This window comes from Psammomys obesus, unplaced genomic scaffold (assembly GCF_907164565.1).
Source record: "Psammomys obesus unplaced genomic scaffold, mPsaObe1.curated_primary_1811, whole genome shotgun sequence".
In the NCBI taxonomy this organism is placed as follows: Eukaryota; Metazoa; Chordata; class Mammalia; order Rodentia; family Muridae; genus Psammomys; species Psammomys obesus.
In genome coordinates, this window is record NW_026586550.1 from 5099870 (window position 1) to 5116941 (window position 17072).

General features: G+C 42.5%; 1 protein-coding gene across 2 annotated transcripts in view; it reads right to left on the reverse strand.

Moving 5' to 3' along the window:
* The window catches only part of Chchd3 (coiled-coil-helix-coiled-coil-helix domain containing 3), a 260092-nt gene extending 251054 nt beyond the window's left edge, over nucleotides 1-9038 (reverse strand). For both annotated transcript variants that reach the window (XM_055602161.1, XM_055602160.1), the window contains exon 1: nucleotides 8791-9038. In XM_055602161.1, coding sequence (XP_055458136.1) covers nucleotides 8791-8871 — 81 coding nt within the window. In that variant the 5' untranslated portion in view covers nucleotides 8872-9038. The remainder of the gene's footprint in view (nucleotides 1-8790) is intronic.
* Between the last annotated feature and the right edge of the window lie 8034 nt (nucleotides 9039-17072).

A 17072-nucleotide genomic window follows, 5' to 3' on the forward strand; every position in this document is an offset into this window, starting at 1 on the left:
TGGATGGATGGATGGATGGATGGATGGATGGATGGATGGATGGATGGGTTAACATACCTCAGCTGGATCATTCCCTCCTCCCCCCACCTTTTTTCTTCCTTTCCTTCCTACCTCCCTCCGTCCTGTTGAGGACACACAATCACTTTCAACAGCTCTTACTTGGCATTATCTCTGTGACAACAATAAACTAGACTTAGGAAGATTCAAAACCACCAACCTGCTGAGAGAGAAGTGGAATAAAGAGCCAATGCATGTGAGTATGCTATGAAGGGCACTACTGGACTCTGCCAGCCTATAAAGGAAGTCTGTACAAATGGAATGGGTGGTGCATTCATCCAGGGTGTGGGGATACGGCTTGGATAGAGAAGCAAAGGAGACTCACAGGGATGGATGAACTGAGCAAAGAACCACGTGAAGTGTAGATGAGAAATGCGGTTGCCACCACTAGACCGCCAAGTGGAGAATGAAGTAGGCAGCTGGCAACAGGCCAGAGACTCTGGGGAACATGCCAGCCTGTGGATCTGAGCCACCAGCATGGTCACTACTATACTTTTGTGTTTTCTTGATAGTGCTCACCAATATCTGACACTGTTGTTTCCTCTCTGCCTTTTCCACTACAGAAAAAGATGGCAAAAGGGTAAAGGTTTTGATGTCCTATCACTCTATGCCCAGACCCTACAAGGAAGGAAAGGAGGGAGGGAGGGAAGGAGAGAGGAAGGGAAGGAGGGAGGAGGGTTGAGCATACTGAAAGAGAAGATGTAGAAAAAGGTGGATATTTTAGATTTTAAAACTCTTAGGAAACAAAGTTGGAGCCTAATAAACTAAGTTTCAGGGGCATCAGGCACTGAGGATTTTCAGCAAGGTAATGATATAATCAGATTTACATTTCAGAGACCATGCTGGCTACAGTGTAGACAACAAACTGAAGCAGGATAAGAACAAAAGAACAATCCTGGAAGAGAAAGAACCAGTTAAGACGCTATTAAGCACATGTCCACACAAAGCCTTGCACAGAGTGTACATGAGGCATTATTCATAATAGCAAGAGTGAAAACTCGTATGTAGTCCAGGTTAGCCTCAAACCTGCATCTACCTTCCAAGCGCTGGGATTACAGCTGTAGGTCAATATGATTGCCTGTGTTGAGTCTATCTATGTGAAACACCCAGAAAAGACAATTCTATAAATAAAGCATCAAAACACAAAGTTATCTAGAGCAAAAGTGCAGTAAGGACTAACTATAAAAGAACTCAAGACCTTACTCAGATTATGAAAATGTCCTAAAAAGGTTACTGCATAGCACAGTGGTTATTTTAAGAACTGTCAACTTTCCAGGGATGTAAATTATTCTACAATGAAGTTGTTGGAGGGGTACTATTTTGGTAATACAATAGGGAACACATTCAAAAGATACTTAGGAGCCAGGCACACTGGCTCATGCCTGTGATCCTAGCACTTTGGGAAGCATAGGCAGGCAGATCTCTGTCAGTTCAAGGTCCTCCTGGTCTATAAAGTGAGTCCAGGACAGCCAAGGCTACACAGAGAAACTCTATCTTAGGGGGTAAAAAAAATTAGGGCCTTGCATGGTAACACATGTCTGAAATCCCTGTACCATGGCAGATAAAGGAGGAACAAGAGTTCAAGGCCAGTCTGGGCCACATGAAAAAACTTAACTTCTGGTTTCTCCCCTTTCACTTCACACCCACAGGTTCTACAACCATAAGTGGCTGTATTGTTATCTCTGCCACCATTGCCTTCCCTACATACCCCTTAAGATGGGGTTTCAACATATGGTTTGAACATCCAAAAGTAATCACTCACCAAACTAACTCTGCATTCCATCCAACCACATCTGCCTACCAAAGCTAGGGTTTCTTGTGCCAACCATACCTAACACAAATATTCCAGTGACAGAGTGTTCCCCTTTGTGTTGAAACTCTGCCTTTCCATGACACTGAGTTCCTGTATCTCACTGAGTCATTCATTCAACAAACTAATTCCATACAGCAAGTACTAAATCAAGGCCCCTGGAAACTGCCTATGCCTTAACTGGTACTTCTGTCTCAGGGCCCAACAAAGTAAAAGTGAGATGAGAAAGAGAAAAGCAGCTAAAGAACTGTGCTCTTTAGAGAAAAAGGCCATCTCTTTTCTTAGAAGACCAGTCATACTAAGGAACATACCGAGAGGCTGTGTATCCTGAGACATCAAGGCCAACTGTATCTTTTCTTGTTGCTTTATTTTGTTTTGTGATTCTAGATATTGAACCATGGGCCTCCAAGCTTACATCAGAGCTACTTCCTTGGCAGCACTAGCTACATTTTTTTTAATGTTGCCTGTTTGCTTCTTTTGTTTTTTGAGACAGAGTCTAAAGTAGCCCAGGTTAGCCTCAGACTCACTATGTAGCTGACAATGATCTTGAACTCCTGATCCTTCTGCCTTCACTTGCCATGAACTGGGAAGTTAAGCATGTATGCCAAGTCTAGCGTCATGCTTTCTGACAGTAGCTGCTGGATATCCCTTTGAAATTCATCTATAAAGCTGGAAAAAAAAAAAAAAAAAACTTTGTTAATACCTACGCCAACTCTCTCCATTCCCAGATGACCCTGAGAAAAAAATCCAGTTACAGGGAGCACAGAGACCAGCAGTGGCTGCTCCAGCTTCTAATTGCATGCCCTTTAAGCAGCACGCCCCATCAACCTTCCCATATATAATAAAAGCCCATCATTTCCTCTTTAAAAGAAAACAGGCCTTTATTTCTGAAGCTCGGAGCTATTTTAAATGATATATATTATATTTAAGTGATATATATACACTAACTGATACATAATACATTCAATTCATAGATACCATATATTTCATAACAATGTATTAACATTACAATATATTCTATATAACTCTGTACTGCCGGGGCCAGAGCTCAATGGTGGAACACTTGCCTGGCACACTTGGGTTTGATCCTTATCAAATAAACATAAAAAATAAACCACCACATGTTACATATTATCATTATCACAAATACCACAAAATTCAATATACTGTATTACACATCCAATATAGCATACACATAAGACAGTATATAAAACTTATCAGTTTATATAATTTATACATGCAGTAACTTTTACAATTTAGTTTAATTTCTATATTTCAAACTAAAATCAAAGAACTACAACATTAAAATTATGTACAACTATAACTGGTCAGCAATGTTAGCTAAAAACTCAAGTGTCAACTATAAACACGAATTGGTGTTTTTTAAATACACCATCTACCTCCCTTCAAAATGTATACTGACTACTTTCTACAGCAACTATGAAAAGTCCTTTCAATCCCTAAAGCAACCTCAAAGTGTTACCCTTCAAACAGAAAGAGCTGGCTCAGAACAGATGACAGCCACCCCACTTCAGTTCCCTGTCTGGAAGGTAAAGTTTTGGTCACTGGATTATGGGGATTATAGTATATACACCATGAACTACCTGGTGGAGTGGTTATTCGTACAGCTACAGCCACAGTTTTTGTTTCACCTAGTTCGTTCTCATCACCTGGTCCTTAGCTGAGGATGAGGCCTGGAGTTCTGGCATCTGTAGGGGTGCTGGTAGGAGTGTGTAACACAGCGGTGCTCAACCTTCCTAATGCTATGACCTTTAATAGAGTTCCTCATGTTGGGGTGAATCCCAACTATAAATTTTTTTTATTGCTACTTCATAAGTGTAATTTGCTACTGTTATTCGTAATGTATATAGCTGTGTTTTCCGATGGTCTTAGGCAAAGACTCTGAAAAGGTCATTACCTGTCCCTGGCTATACAAACACAGTAGCATGCTCTACAGGCTCAGCTATAAACTCAGGCCTCACCTGATCTCACTCACTTATGAGGCAGCAGACAAGACTGAAAGACTCAGGAAAAAGTGGTACACACAGCCTGTATCTGTAAACAGCTGTGCTCTTCTCTGTGATAAAAACTGACCCAATGTTGGGTAGAGGTGGAAGTCAAAGGTACAACATAAGCTTCAGGGGGAGCTAGACAAGCAGCCTCAGTAAGAGGAAACTCCCCAGTTCTTAAAGAGCACTGCCATTAGAAGAGCCTTTTCCCATTTGCTGACCTTTATCTGCTACGCCTGCCTTCCAGCTAGCTGCCTCTGGAATCTCCATCTAAACAAATACCAAATATGAAGTAACATCCCTCTACAAATTGCACTCAGAGGCCCCTGGACTTTGAAGTCCATGGATTAATTCAATGTATACAAGACTGTGTGCTCACTGTGTTGTTGGGGCAGAGTCCATATCTTGCAAAAATTCATAGTGGCCTCTTATCAGAAGAACCACTATTACAGTAAAGGGAAATCAGATAAGCAAGCCTGTTGGCAGAATCTGCAGGCCTTGCCTACCGCACTATTCAGACACTTTAGCAGGCAAAGCTTGGCCACCATTCAACTCATACCATGGCTCCACCGAGCATGATACATATCATCCAGTCATCCCACTTATCTCTTCCCACTGGCTTTGTCTGGTCTTATCCAAAATTTGCACAAACATACTACCCAATCCATAACTCCTTCTCAGACAAGGGAGATTGAGTAAGAGGAACAAAGATAAAGTCTTCTGCCCTCATAAAGGCAAACTCAAGTAATCTTTGAGGTGGTAAAGGTGGGAGCCACAACACAGAACAGCTCACAACTTCAGCAGCTAATAGTTGTTCTTTAGATGTTTCTTATCAAATTGATTTAAAGAACACAGACACAATATTCTCTCTTGGTCTTTCCTCCACATAGGAACAGGTCATTTTCTGTGAGCACTGGTTCCCCGCCACCTTTTTAAGGCACAACTCCCATATGCAGAAGAGAAGGGGTGGCAGGGAACACACAGACTCATTTCTGTAAAACTTGTCGTTTTCAGTTCTCATTTAGTTTGTTACTTGTATTCTGAGTCCTAAAAAGCTTAAGATGGCCCAACGCATCCACAGACCCTTAAAGTTGAGAGGGACCAATCCTCTATCAGCTAACTAAAACATTCACAAAGTCCCTGTGGCTAACATAATAAATGCATTATACCAGCTAACACTCTCTGCAGAACCCTCTATAGCACCCCACATTAGGAAACCTCTCAACAGCCAACATCTGCAAAAACGCACAGTATGTTTCACAGAGGTATGCATACGGCTCCTGTGAATGTCAGCCTGCAGCTTCAAGGCCAGCTTGAAGAGATTTGTTATGTCAGAAACCATGATAAGTATAACTTTGAAAATGATACTCATTGAAGTTGACATTTGCTCTGGAAGAGTTCACTCACAGCTCTGATGTTTTAGATAAGTTCATGAAAGACCAGGTTCTGAGCACACTTTCTAAACAGGCATAGCAGGTGGACACAAAAATCCTATTAAGCATGTAATGTGAATAATAAATGTGCTTGTTTTTCTGTTACTAAAAAAATTATTTGAGAGCTAGAGTGCAAGGGAAGACAGTAAGTAATCCTTCATTCAGTCCATATGACTGAATTGAAAACAGGCATAAGAATACAGGCTGTTTTACAGAGCAGAGAATACTAGCAACTGCTCAGAATAAAGGAAAAAGCAAGAGCATATATAATACCATGAAAAGTAGTCCTGCCCACTAGAAGAAACTTGAAACTTGACTTTGTTTCAAATCATAGGACCTTTAAGTACATACGATAAGCACCTCAGCAAGAATACGGCAACTTATGATCTACTTATAATAAACTCAGCAAACTTAGTGACTTCTCTCTTGGTCACTTCACACTACTCTTTCTATATCAGGATAACTGAAGGTGAGACTTCAGCATCACTGGACAGAACACAAAGTGGTTTCCCGAAACAGTGAGTTCTGAATTATCGGTGTACTCTTACTTTTCTCAACTGATGATCCTAAACATTATAAAATTGATCAAACTTGGAAAAACTCTCTTTAGCCAAGTTGCATAAACCCATAAAACCCACATCTGAAGGTTGGGACTCATCTGTCCATGTTTCAACAACTGCCTAACGACAAAACCTTGCTTTCATGCTAAGAACACTGCTCTCAAGCCTGAAAAGCAAACAAGATGACTGTTCCAAGACAAGAAAAACATCAAGAGCAGCTAAAAGATTTACAAGACTCACACAGTGAACAAATGACCTCAAAATCCTCAGTCTGCTGTGTCTCTCTTTGGGGCACAACATGCTCTCCTGTTTAGTTCTTTTTGGGTCACATAGGTTTACGCTTCAGCTCTCCTGAGGACCTCCAAGCTACAATTGTAAGTGCATACTGACAAAGGCCTAGACACAGGACCAGGAACACACACATGCCACATTCTCATTAATATGCAGTTACACAGAAACAACAGAAAGAGAAATACAATCAAAGGTGACTTGCCCATGCCATACGCTATACTAAATCCTACAGAGCAAAAATCTGAACCCAGGTTTGATTCCAATGCACTTTCGAAGAACTTTAAATATTAAATGTGAAAGGAACCCTATCTTAAATAATGACCACTTTTTATTTAGAAATAGACAAAGCAAGCTGGAAATATAGCTCAATGGCAGAGTGCATGTCTAGCACATGTGAAGACCTAAGTTCAATTCCCAGCACCACAAACAACAATAATTAACTAAAAGTCTACAATTCGTCAGGTGTTTTACACACCTTATCCTCTTAACCTTAGCAAATGAGGTAATAACATTCCACTTTACGGATAAGGTCGTGTCAGAAGAGAGTGACTTGTCCATAGCCACAAACTAATGAAACATGTCAGCTTAATTTCAAGTTGGCTGTCTCCTGTCCATGACCTCAAGAAACCCAAAATGACTTCTAAGTCCTCACAATTCAACAGCATATCAGCTTCAGAAAAAACGGCAACAAGCCATATTTTGTTCTCAAAAAAATAAAATAAAATAAAATAAAATAAAATAAAATAAAATAAAATAAACAAAAAACAAAACTGACAGTGGCAAGAAGCTCATGAAACTTCAGAGCTGGAAAAGATGGAGATCTGAAAGACATGCTGCAATCCACCAGCCTAAAGAAAACCAAATGCCACTCAGGGAGATTACAGACCAGTCTTTAAAAAGACAAGAAGCAAAGGAGAATCCCACCAAGGGCATTTGCAGAAGAGCAGCAAACAAATCAAAATAAGCCTGCTTGTGCCTGGACTGTAACAATGGAGATAAAATGTATCTGAACGGGGAGCTTGTGTAAGTCCTATGGCCGCAGGACATAGTTTTAAAAAGTTTACAGAAGTTCTTTAAAACAATCTCACTGTTTGAACGGAATACACATCCCTACTGCCATGCCTACCACTCTGCATTATCTATATTTTATCTAAGTCTCTGCGCTGTACAAGCTCTATTTCAGTTTATTGTACTTCATTGCCCTGTCTGTACTGAAACATGAGGACACATTCCAAAAACATGTTCCTAAACAAAACCTTCTCAATTGAAATTTACTTTCTTCTTTTTTTTTTTTTTTTTTAAGTTTTCACTCTCTAGGGTAAAACATTCAAAACCTAGAGAAAACTTTTTTTTTCCATCTCCCTATAAACATCAAGTTTGTAGTAATTCTTCTCTTACTACAAAAAGAACCAATTAAGCCACTAATGAGCCTGCCTGTGCCTGGACTGTAACGACAGAGATTAAATGTATTTGAAAAAGGAGGCTTGTGTTAAGCCCTATGGCTGAAGGACAAAGAATTCTGCCTGTTAGTTCTATCACTAATTAGTATAGTGAGAATTACTGGTCACAAACCCAAAAACGCAGTTCAACAGTCTGTAGTTTCTATCAAGAAAACTTTAATAAGTTCTTTTCAAAGTAACAAACTTCAGAGAAAAAGTGTTCAAACACTTAATGTTTTTAAAAGTTTTATTTCCTTGTAACAGATGCTAAAAAGTATCATACAGAGTTAAGTGATTAACAGTAGTTTTGTAAAAACAGTAGACAGAAGATATGAATTACTACAAAACCTTCTGAAGTCACAATGCTTTATTTACAAAGTACAAGTAAGTGTACTTCCCAAACCATGAAGCTCCAAAGTCAGGTGCAGAGGAGAGTGCTAATGAAGTTAGCGCCCGTATACTGATACCCTAGAGGAACTTCAAGTTGTCAGTACACGTATCAAGTACACGCAGAGGGCATTTAAGACGTCTCTACAACGTATCCCTCAGAACTGACTGCCTTAGTTCTACTAACCTTGAAGAAAAGCAAACCGACCTCCGCCCCTACAGGCTGGCAGATGTAGGGTAGGCCTGTAATAACTGGGCCTGGTTCAAAACTTGGGCGAACAAACCACAGGAGAGGCGACATTATCAGGTAGCAGGGAAGGAACCAGAAGCCAGAAGTTAGCCAGCAGGGCCAGGAATGACTTGAATGCATGAATACAGGTATGTGTTGGGGAGAAGGGTGACAACAGAAGAGGGGCACGGAATGGCAGAGGCAAAAAAGGGTAATCCTTAAAACGCCAATTCACCCTGAGAGAGAAGTGCGCAGAAAAGCAGGGCTCGGGTCCCGTACAGGCGGCACAGACCGCACAGAGAGGCAAGAGTTTTGAAGTCCTGCAACGAGTGAGCAAGGACGACTGTGGTGACCCGGCACCCCCACCTGTCCCAGCACACTGCCTGGCGCCTGGCACACAACCAAGAACTTTCTCTGAATGGATATTCCGTATCCTGAAACTACGGGCTTCTTCCCAGAGACCCAGACTTCTAGAGGGACGGCAAGGCGGGCCAAGAGCGGAGAAAGTCGGTGCTGCGATCCCAGCGTTGGGGTCCGAGTTCAAGGGCTGCCCTCCGCCCGCCCTAGGCACTCACCCGGATGCCCTTCACCACCGTGATGTTCTCGTTCTCGTCCGCCTCAAAGGTGACCCGGCGCGTGCTAGCGGTCCCGCCCATGGCTCCTGCTTCTGTCCCCGCAGAGCCCGAGCGTGGACCCACGAGCACGTCAGGACCCACGCGCACAGTTGCGCGTGAAAGCCGGGTCGCTTCCCGGGCTGGCAGGAGCAAGGCCACGACCCCAACAAGCAAGGAGAAGGCGCCGGTCCCAAGAGCCTGCCTTCTCCGGTCACGTGTCAGAAGCAGGCCGCCTCGGGTTGGCCCAAGAGGCAAACTGCACGCCTCTTATCGGGAGGTGCAGCAGGATTGGTGGGTTCGGACCCGGATACTCTGGCAACAGGTGGTGCTTAACAGGGCTTCCGGAGCCTCTGGGGGTAGTAGGAATTGTAGTCTTGATCTGGCGCGAAGGGTGCTGTGACCGTTCTTACGCCCTTAGCTTGCAGAGTGAGCAGAGCATTCTGGGAGTTGTAGTGTTGCGGGAGGTCTCTAACTGGTTTACTTTCAAGGAACTTTGTTCACCCACCAGCTTAGTTTCCAGTTTACTCTAGACACAGGCTATATAAGTAACTGAAAGCTAGATGTGGGAGATGCACTTCCCTAAACAAACAATTTTTATATTCCGATTCACAAACCCCTGACACTAAACTGATTTAGCCATTAAGTCTTAAACTTTAAGGGACAGAGACTACATCTGTTTATGTTCCTATCTTATTGCCCATGTATTTGTTAGTCTGTGTGAAGCGCAACTTTTAACGTTAAGCCTTTCAAATCTACATACAAAAAAAAAAAAAAAACAACACAGGAAAGACGTGTTCACACCAAGTGTACAGACTGGTTCGAAGTTAGTGAGTGATCTCAATTGGTTGTTCACAGTCAGTTACAGAATGAACCAAGTGTACAGACAGAACATTGCTTCCCACGTTTGTGTCTTTGGCTCCTTCCCTCACACAAGTTAGATCACAAGACGATTAGGCAGAGAAAAGTAATCGCCATAGAGGGCATAAATTCATGAAGGAATTAAAGTGGCGTTAGACCAAGTGGAGACAACCTGCTCTGGAAAGTTTCTAGTTCGTTACTTTACCTCTATGAAGTCTTAATTTTAGGTTATATGTGTTATTTTGTTTGTTTGTTTTGCTAACCACTATTGCTAAAAGAGCAGTCTGATCTTAGATTTACAGAGGCAAACAAATACCCTTTAGAAATAGAAGGGTGGGGCTGCAGATGTAGCTCAATTGTGTGAAATGCACAAGGCCCTAGCTATGTGAGGGAGGAGAAGGAAAGGGAGGGAAGGAGAATAGAGGAGACAGGGAGAGGAGATGACAAAGGAGGGAGGGCAGAAAGAAAAGGAAGAGGGGGGAGCGAAGAAAAACAGCTGAACAAAAATCTTATTCATCCTTTTCAATATTAAAAGCCACAGAACACAGTATACCATGGCATCCTCTTGCGACAAAAGGATCCACAGCATTGAAGAAACTTTTTGAGCTTCAGCTATTTGTCAGTACGTCAGAATCTATGCAGCACAGACTCTGCCTCTCCCATTCCTATATCCCTGGTCAGTAACAGCGTTCATTCATCTCATCATGTCACTCTCTTCAGCGTTTGTGCATCTACATAGAGCTCTGTTTCCTTTTGGGACTACCAGCTCCTTTACTTGTCCCTACGTTACATCACAGCTGAACTTTCTTCTGCAGAGAACCCAGATCCACAGGGATTGTCACTCCTTGCATTGGGTCCTCCTCCTCCACGAACACAACCACCTCAGTTTTTAACCCAAAATGGCATGTATTGAAGTTGCTACATACAGCAGCTGCTCAATAACTACTTGCCAAATTACAGCCCTCCATACAGAGAATAGAGAGATAACAGTACCACTTGTTAATGATGAAGGCCAAGCATGAGAAGAAAGTGGATGCCATCCATTAGGGCACAAAAAGCATCCAAGTGGTCTTCTGGGCAGGAAATCTAAAATACTTTCAAATTCTTAGTTCAGTTCAAACAACACTAAACAATCTTTGCGAATAAAGCTGGTATGGGGGGTGCTGAAAGGGACAATACTGTTCCACCAAGGTCAATTTCAAGGCCCATCACTCCTATCATTTCTTCCAGAACTACTGAGAACCAATGGCCTCCTCTTCTCCCTGGTATCGCTTCTTCATGGTCATTTTACCCAAAGACAGCATTTCATAGCTGGAAACATAGGAAATGGAATGCAAAGGGTATTAAAAAAAAAAAAAAAAAACACTTTAAACGTGAACCACTCAGTTTCTCTCTCCCTTTTCTCTATTTTTGGTATCACTTTTCTCAAGTTTAAAAGTGAAATTCACAGCATACAAGAGGAAAAGCAGAGCATCTCAGGAAATGAGTCTTAACTGGTAAACATCACGGCCGACTACAGAAAGGTGACACGGGAGCCATAAGCAGAAGAAAAACATCCATATGGAAAGAAGTAAAACTGCCTCTGTCACACATGACATGATCTTATAAATAGAAAACTCCCAAAGAATCTACAAAAAAAAAAAAAGGTATTTTTTTTAAAGTACAGCAAGGTTGCAGAATATGAGATCAAAGTAAAAGCTCTATGTGTCTCTATATGCTGCAACTAGCAAGCCCAAAATGAAATGAAGACACCAATCCATCAGGAATAGCATCAAAAATAGCTCAAATGTCCATTTATTGATAAATAGATAAACATAATGCAGCATTTCCAGATAATGGAATAATATTGGGCATATTATGTCATAACATGAAACATTATGCCCAGACTAGAAAGAAAGTTCAGTAGTTAAGAGCCCTTGCTGCTCATTTTCATTTCCCAGCACCCAAGTGGCAGTTCATAACTGCCAGTAAGCCCCGTTCTCAAGGACCAGAGCCCTCTTCTGTCCCCTGGAGGAACCAGGTACACACTTGGTACACATACATACAGGCAGACAAAACACATGCATAGATAAATAAATGTATTTTTTAACTAAAGAACTGTATTTTTAACTATTCCCAAGGAAAAAAATCTCAGACACAAAAGACTATATTTTGTGTGACTCCATTTAAATGAAATGTGCAGAATGAGCAAATCTCTGGAAAGCGAAAGTAGATTTAGGGGGCCTGGGAGTGGGAGATGGATTTTTAGTTGATACAAAGTTTCATTGCAGAGTGGTTCATAGAAACATTTAGTAACTGGCGATGGTTCTACAGCTGTACCAAAACTGATTGAATCTGTGCACTTAAATTACACTAAAAACTGATCTGTACACTTAAATTATCTTTTTGACATGTGAGTTATACATTAATAAAGAAGACTGAAATTTATCTAGAATTCAGTCAAGGTTTCTTTAATAGAAAGGGTGGGAATTGATCAGTAGCAGAACATGGAAAAAGCTCTAGTGTTTGAGTGTTCTGGGGCATGGCTCAGTGGGTAGAGAGCTGGATCCCCAGGACCCACACAAGAAACTGGAAGAGGGTTGAAACACAGTGATGCAGTTCCTAGGACTCCCTCGACAGCAAGTCTAGGTGAAAGGATGAGTTGCAGATTCAGCGAAGAGAGACCTGTCTCAAAACCTAAGGTAGAGAAGCTACTGAGGAAGACTCTGGCCTCCTCCATATGTACCCATATGGGATTTCTCTCTGTCTCTCCCTCTGTCTGTCTTTGTCTGTCTCTTTCTATCTGTCTCTCTGTCTCTCTGTCTCTCTCTCTCTCTCTCTCTCTCTCTGCTGTAGTACAACTACAGTTGCCTGCACAATAGAAAATCACTGAAGCTTTCAGCATGGATAGGGCAGGGCTCATGATCGCTTCTAGGGAAGGGAGAGTCATTTTTCATCAGCTGAGTATGGTCCCTGGTACAACGCCCACACTCCACTATAGCCTCACCGCTATGTGCACAATAGCAGCCCTAACTGGGTTGCTCAGTGAGGTATATTTTTAAAGAATTTTTTTAAAAAGAGGACATGATGCTTAAAGAAGATGTGGAAGGGCCTGGGAGCATAGGTAGAGTGGGGGAGCTGATCAAAAGACATTTTATGCACATATAAAACCCTTAAAGAGTATATAATAATAGTTTTAAATAAATGAGGATTCTTGAACAGTAGAATAAAAGTCTATCAAAAGGAAGGCAAGCATGGTGGGTTAACCCCACAAACTCAGAGCATAGAAAGGAGACTCACGCCTCCAGAAGTTGCCAGAGTTTCTCAGAACTCTGAGAAAGTTTCCAGCTGCAGTCTTTATAGTGGCTGATCTTATCGAGCCTCCTGCTTGCCCTCAAGTTCTCTCTGCCCACTTCTGGCATAACCATGCCTTTACCAGAGATTCTTCCTCCTGACATAGCCTACCCAAACATCAACAGAGCAACACAGGACTCCCCTCAGCCTCTGCCCCAGGAACTGGCATTCTAAGGAAGAGTGGCAGATAACAACATTGTCTTTGAGGCATAGTTGAGGGCCAAGTAGCAGCTTAGTTCTTCACAAATCTTAGCTTGGCCACTGTGATAGCTCGGCTTGGTTGTCATCTTGATCGGATCTGTAATCACCTGAGAGACACACCTCTGGGTAGAGCAGTGAGAGTGTTTCTGGGTGCCATAAGGACACTTCCCTGATGTTGGTGGCACCTTCCAGCAGATGCCCAGATATGAGGAGGTCAGAGGGAACAGCTAGTGCTTTCTTCCTGACCACCTTTGCCCCTTGCTGTCAAGTGCATCCATTCTGTTGCTGGCACTGCTGCTGCCAGATTTGCTGACACTGGAACCCAGCTTCCTTTCAATGTGGGCTGACCACCACTGACCGCTGTGCCAGACTGGGATGGCTGAGACAGTCAGCATTTGGGGCTAAGCAGCTACATAGGTCTTGGTTTCATCTGTATACAGACAGCCATTATTGAACTACCCAGACCGTGTTGTATAAACCAATCTATTAAATCGACTTTGTGTAGATTTGTCATAGGTCATGGTCTCCTAGAGCAGTGTTTCTCAACCTGTGGGTCACAACCCCCTCCCATTTTAGGAGGGTTCCCATATCAGATATCTTTGTATCAGCTATTTATATCATGTATTAGATATTTATATCACGATTCAGAACAGTAGCAAAAGTACAGGTATGAAGTAACAATGAAAATAATTTTATGGTTGGGGCCACCACAACATAAGAAACTGTATTAAAGTGTCACAGCACCAGGAAGAGTGAGAATCACTGTTCTAAACAGCCCGGACTAACATAGCCACTAAGAAAGTATTGCCCTCTAACTCCTCATTCTGTGTCATTTGTTACTTTTCTATCACATCAAACCTTGTGGAGAAGAAGAGAAGAGGAAGAGATGCACAAAGAGGAGGGAGAGGAGAGAGGGAAGAAGAAATGGTGAGGAAAGGAGGGAAGAAGGAAAGGGGGAGAGAGACAGAAGAAAGGAAGAAGGTAGGTGCACAAAAAGGGAGAAGAGAGGAGGGAGGGAAGAGACAATGATGAGAGGGAGAAAGGAAGGAAAAGAAAAAAGAAAAGAAAAGAAAAGAAAAGAAAAGAAAAGAAAAGAAGGAGGAATGAGGAGGGGAAGAAAGGAGAAACAGGGAAGAAGGCAAAGAGTGGGAGGGAGGGAAGAGATTGTTTCTCCCTGGGGGTAAGGAGGTTAGGGTGAGAAACACCCACCTAGACTTTTAAACCTTTCCAAGAAAGCTTGCAGTATACATGCTGATGTGTCAATCCCCAACTTTAAAGCAAAATCTGCTAAAAGCAAAATCTTCTCTTCAGCTGCTCCCTTACACATCCCTTGATTGTCCCTAGTCACCAGGCCAGGAGTGTAGGGAGTCATGGATGCTAGGGGAAAGAACAATGCCTGAGGAGGTAGATGGCTCAGCTCCTGGTCCCTGGCCAGCAAAGCTAATGAGTGTGTTCTTCATCTCAGTACAAGAGCCCTCACACAGCTCTTGTGGAACACTGCAGCTACACAGCACAGCACTTGGAATCCACAGCCTGGCCTGAAATCGAATGCAGATACAACCATCTTTCTTTCTGAGCTAGAAATGGAAGCAGTCGCCCTGACATTAGTCGTGTACTTATAGAGACAATTAAACACAGTCCTTGAAATCAGTATGATGCTAGAAAATCTAGGCCATATAGTTGCCATAGTTATAGCTAGCCAATTAAAATCACTGGAAAGAGCTGTGGGTGGGGTTCAATCAATATGAGCACATTCTGAAATAAGGACTAGAATGTGTTTCACGTGCTGTCGCAGAGCCCCAGCTTTTAAATCCCTCTCACCTACTGTTACACAGAAAACCACATAAAAACAAGGAAACGCCAACCGTAGTTCTCGCTGCACGTGAGCATTTGTGCGCTTGCATGTACACAGGCTCCTGTGATATACTTGAAATATATGAGTTTTAAGTAGTATGTTTAAAGAGATTAAAAACTCAAAGTAGCATAAAAGAAGCCAGCACTGAGTAGGTGGCACTAAGTGCAGGGTAAAGATGTGTCTTTTGGCATATAACATATCAGTAACAGCACATCAGTCTCCTCTGGGGAATTTCATGCTAATATTGTGAGAGCCGTCCCTTCCCAAGAACCGCCCTGTCCATCTCTAGCTTCTGGCAGACAGAACCTTTGCTGATAATGTCTCTCTCATAGTAAATTGTCTATGCTGTGCCTTGCCTTACTGTAGGGTGAGACCTGGTGACTATTGTGCTTAACAGACACCACTTAACACTATATAGCTAAAATATATTCTGCACATGGGCCATATTCTTAACAATGTCCCAAGATTTCCCCAAGATTTCCTGGTATGTCTGATATAAAGTTTATTCTTGAGTAAAGCCTTACCCAGTTTATAGCAGGTTTCAAAGCAGCCACTTTCTGTCACTGCCTGGATGCTCCTCTATTTGGCCTTTTTCATTTTTATGGGTTTTCCCTGACAACTCATTTCTTTTCTCCTCTCCATCTGCTCATCAAATTATAGTGGATGGAATATTGAGTTGGGGTAAGGACATGGAGGGAGGAGTTGGTGGGGAGAAGTAGGCACAGAGAAAGAGAAACAAATGCTGCCTAGCCCCCATCTCTTCCAAACTCCAGTCCTGCCAAAGTCCCAAGGCCCTTTGATTTCCTTTGCTCAGGATTTAGAGTGATCATCTCTGACGAGCCCAGGACAAGTCAGCAGAGACTCATTTCTCATCTCCATCCCTTAAACAAGCACAAACATTCCATCTGTCATCCCTCCTGAATGGCTCCTCTGGCCTTGATGAATTTTCAAGCCATTTTTACTTGAGAGCACAGGGACCTTCTCTTAAACCTTTAACAATATCTACCTGTCATGGAACTTGAGAGATTTCTGAAATGCAGGCTGTTAGCCTCTTTACTTCCAAATAACAAATGCTTGAAATGCATCAAGGTTATATGAGCATTTCTGCTGAGAGGTTGGACAGGCAGGGAAACGCATGTTTACTGATGCTAATACTGTAGAAATAGCCCCTGTGAACACTCTAAGCTACCGGTAGTGTTTCACTTTTGTCCCAGCTCAGGATCATCCATGGTAAGCACTTTGCTGATCTTTCAGCGCCAGTGAAACTCATCTTTGCTTCCATATTCCCAGGCAAAGCCAACACTAAATATTTCAGCCACTATAATTTAATAAACAAATGGAGAAAAGAAAATAATTCCAACCCTTGGCCCCAGAGTATAAGATTTGACGGTGTATTCTCATGATGGAATTTTGGGGTTTTAAGTGGAAATAACCCTGATACTACCTGATCTCCTTTTTCAAATATTTCATTTTTAAGAACATTTATTTTAAATTATACATATGTATATGTGGGTTGCACATGAATTCAGGTGCTCACAGAGGCCAAGAAAAAGTAGTCAGACCCGTAGGGCTGGAATTACAGGCAGCTGTGGGCAGCCCCACATGGGTAGCCGGGAATTGAACTCAGGTTCTACACAAGAGGAGTGCACAGTCAAAACTGCTGAGCAACTATCTCTCCAGCCCACAGCCTTCGTCTGATTTTGCAGATGGCAGAGCTCACAGGCAGAGACAACGAGTGAGCTGCCCGATGAGTCCACCATGGCTGGTGACATCAGAACCATGCAGTCTGCTATTTGTCACCACCTCCAGTTCCCCTGATGGAAACTGCCCTCATGAGCCTCACCTGCCAGGATCCTGAGGACTGATAAAGGGCACTGCAGCAGCCATTGGAAACAAGGCAGATGAGATTATTAAGTAGCGATGGCAGTTCTGAGATGCTGATATAGGCCTCAGGTGCAGGGGTGACAGGTCCAGCATAAAGCCAGTTCCCTCCCAT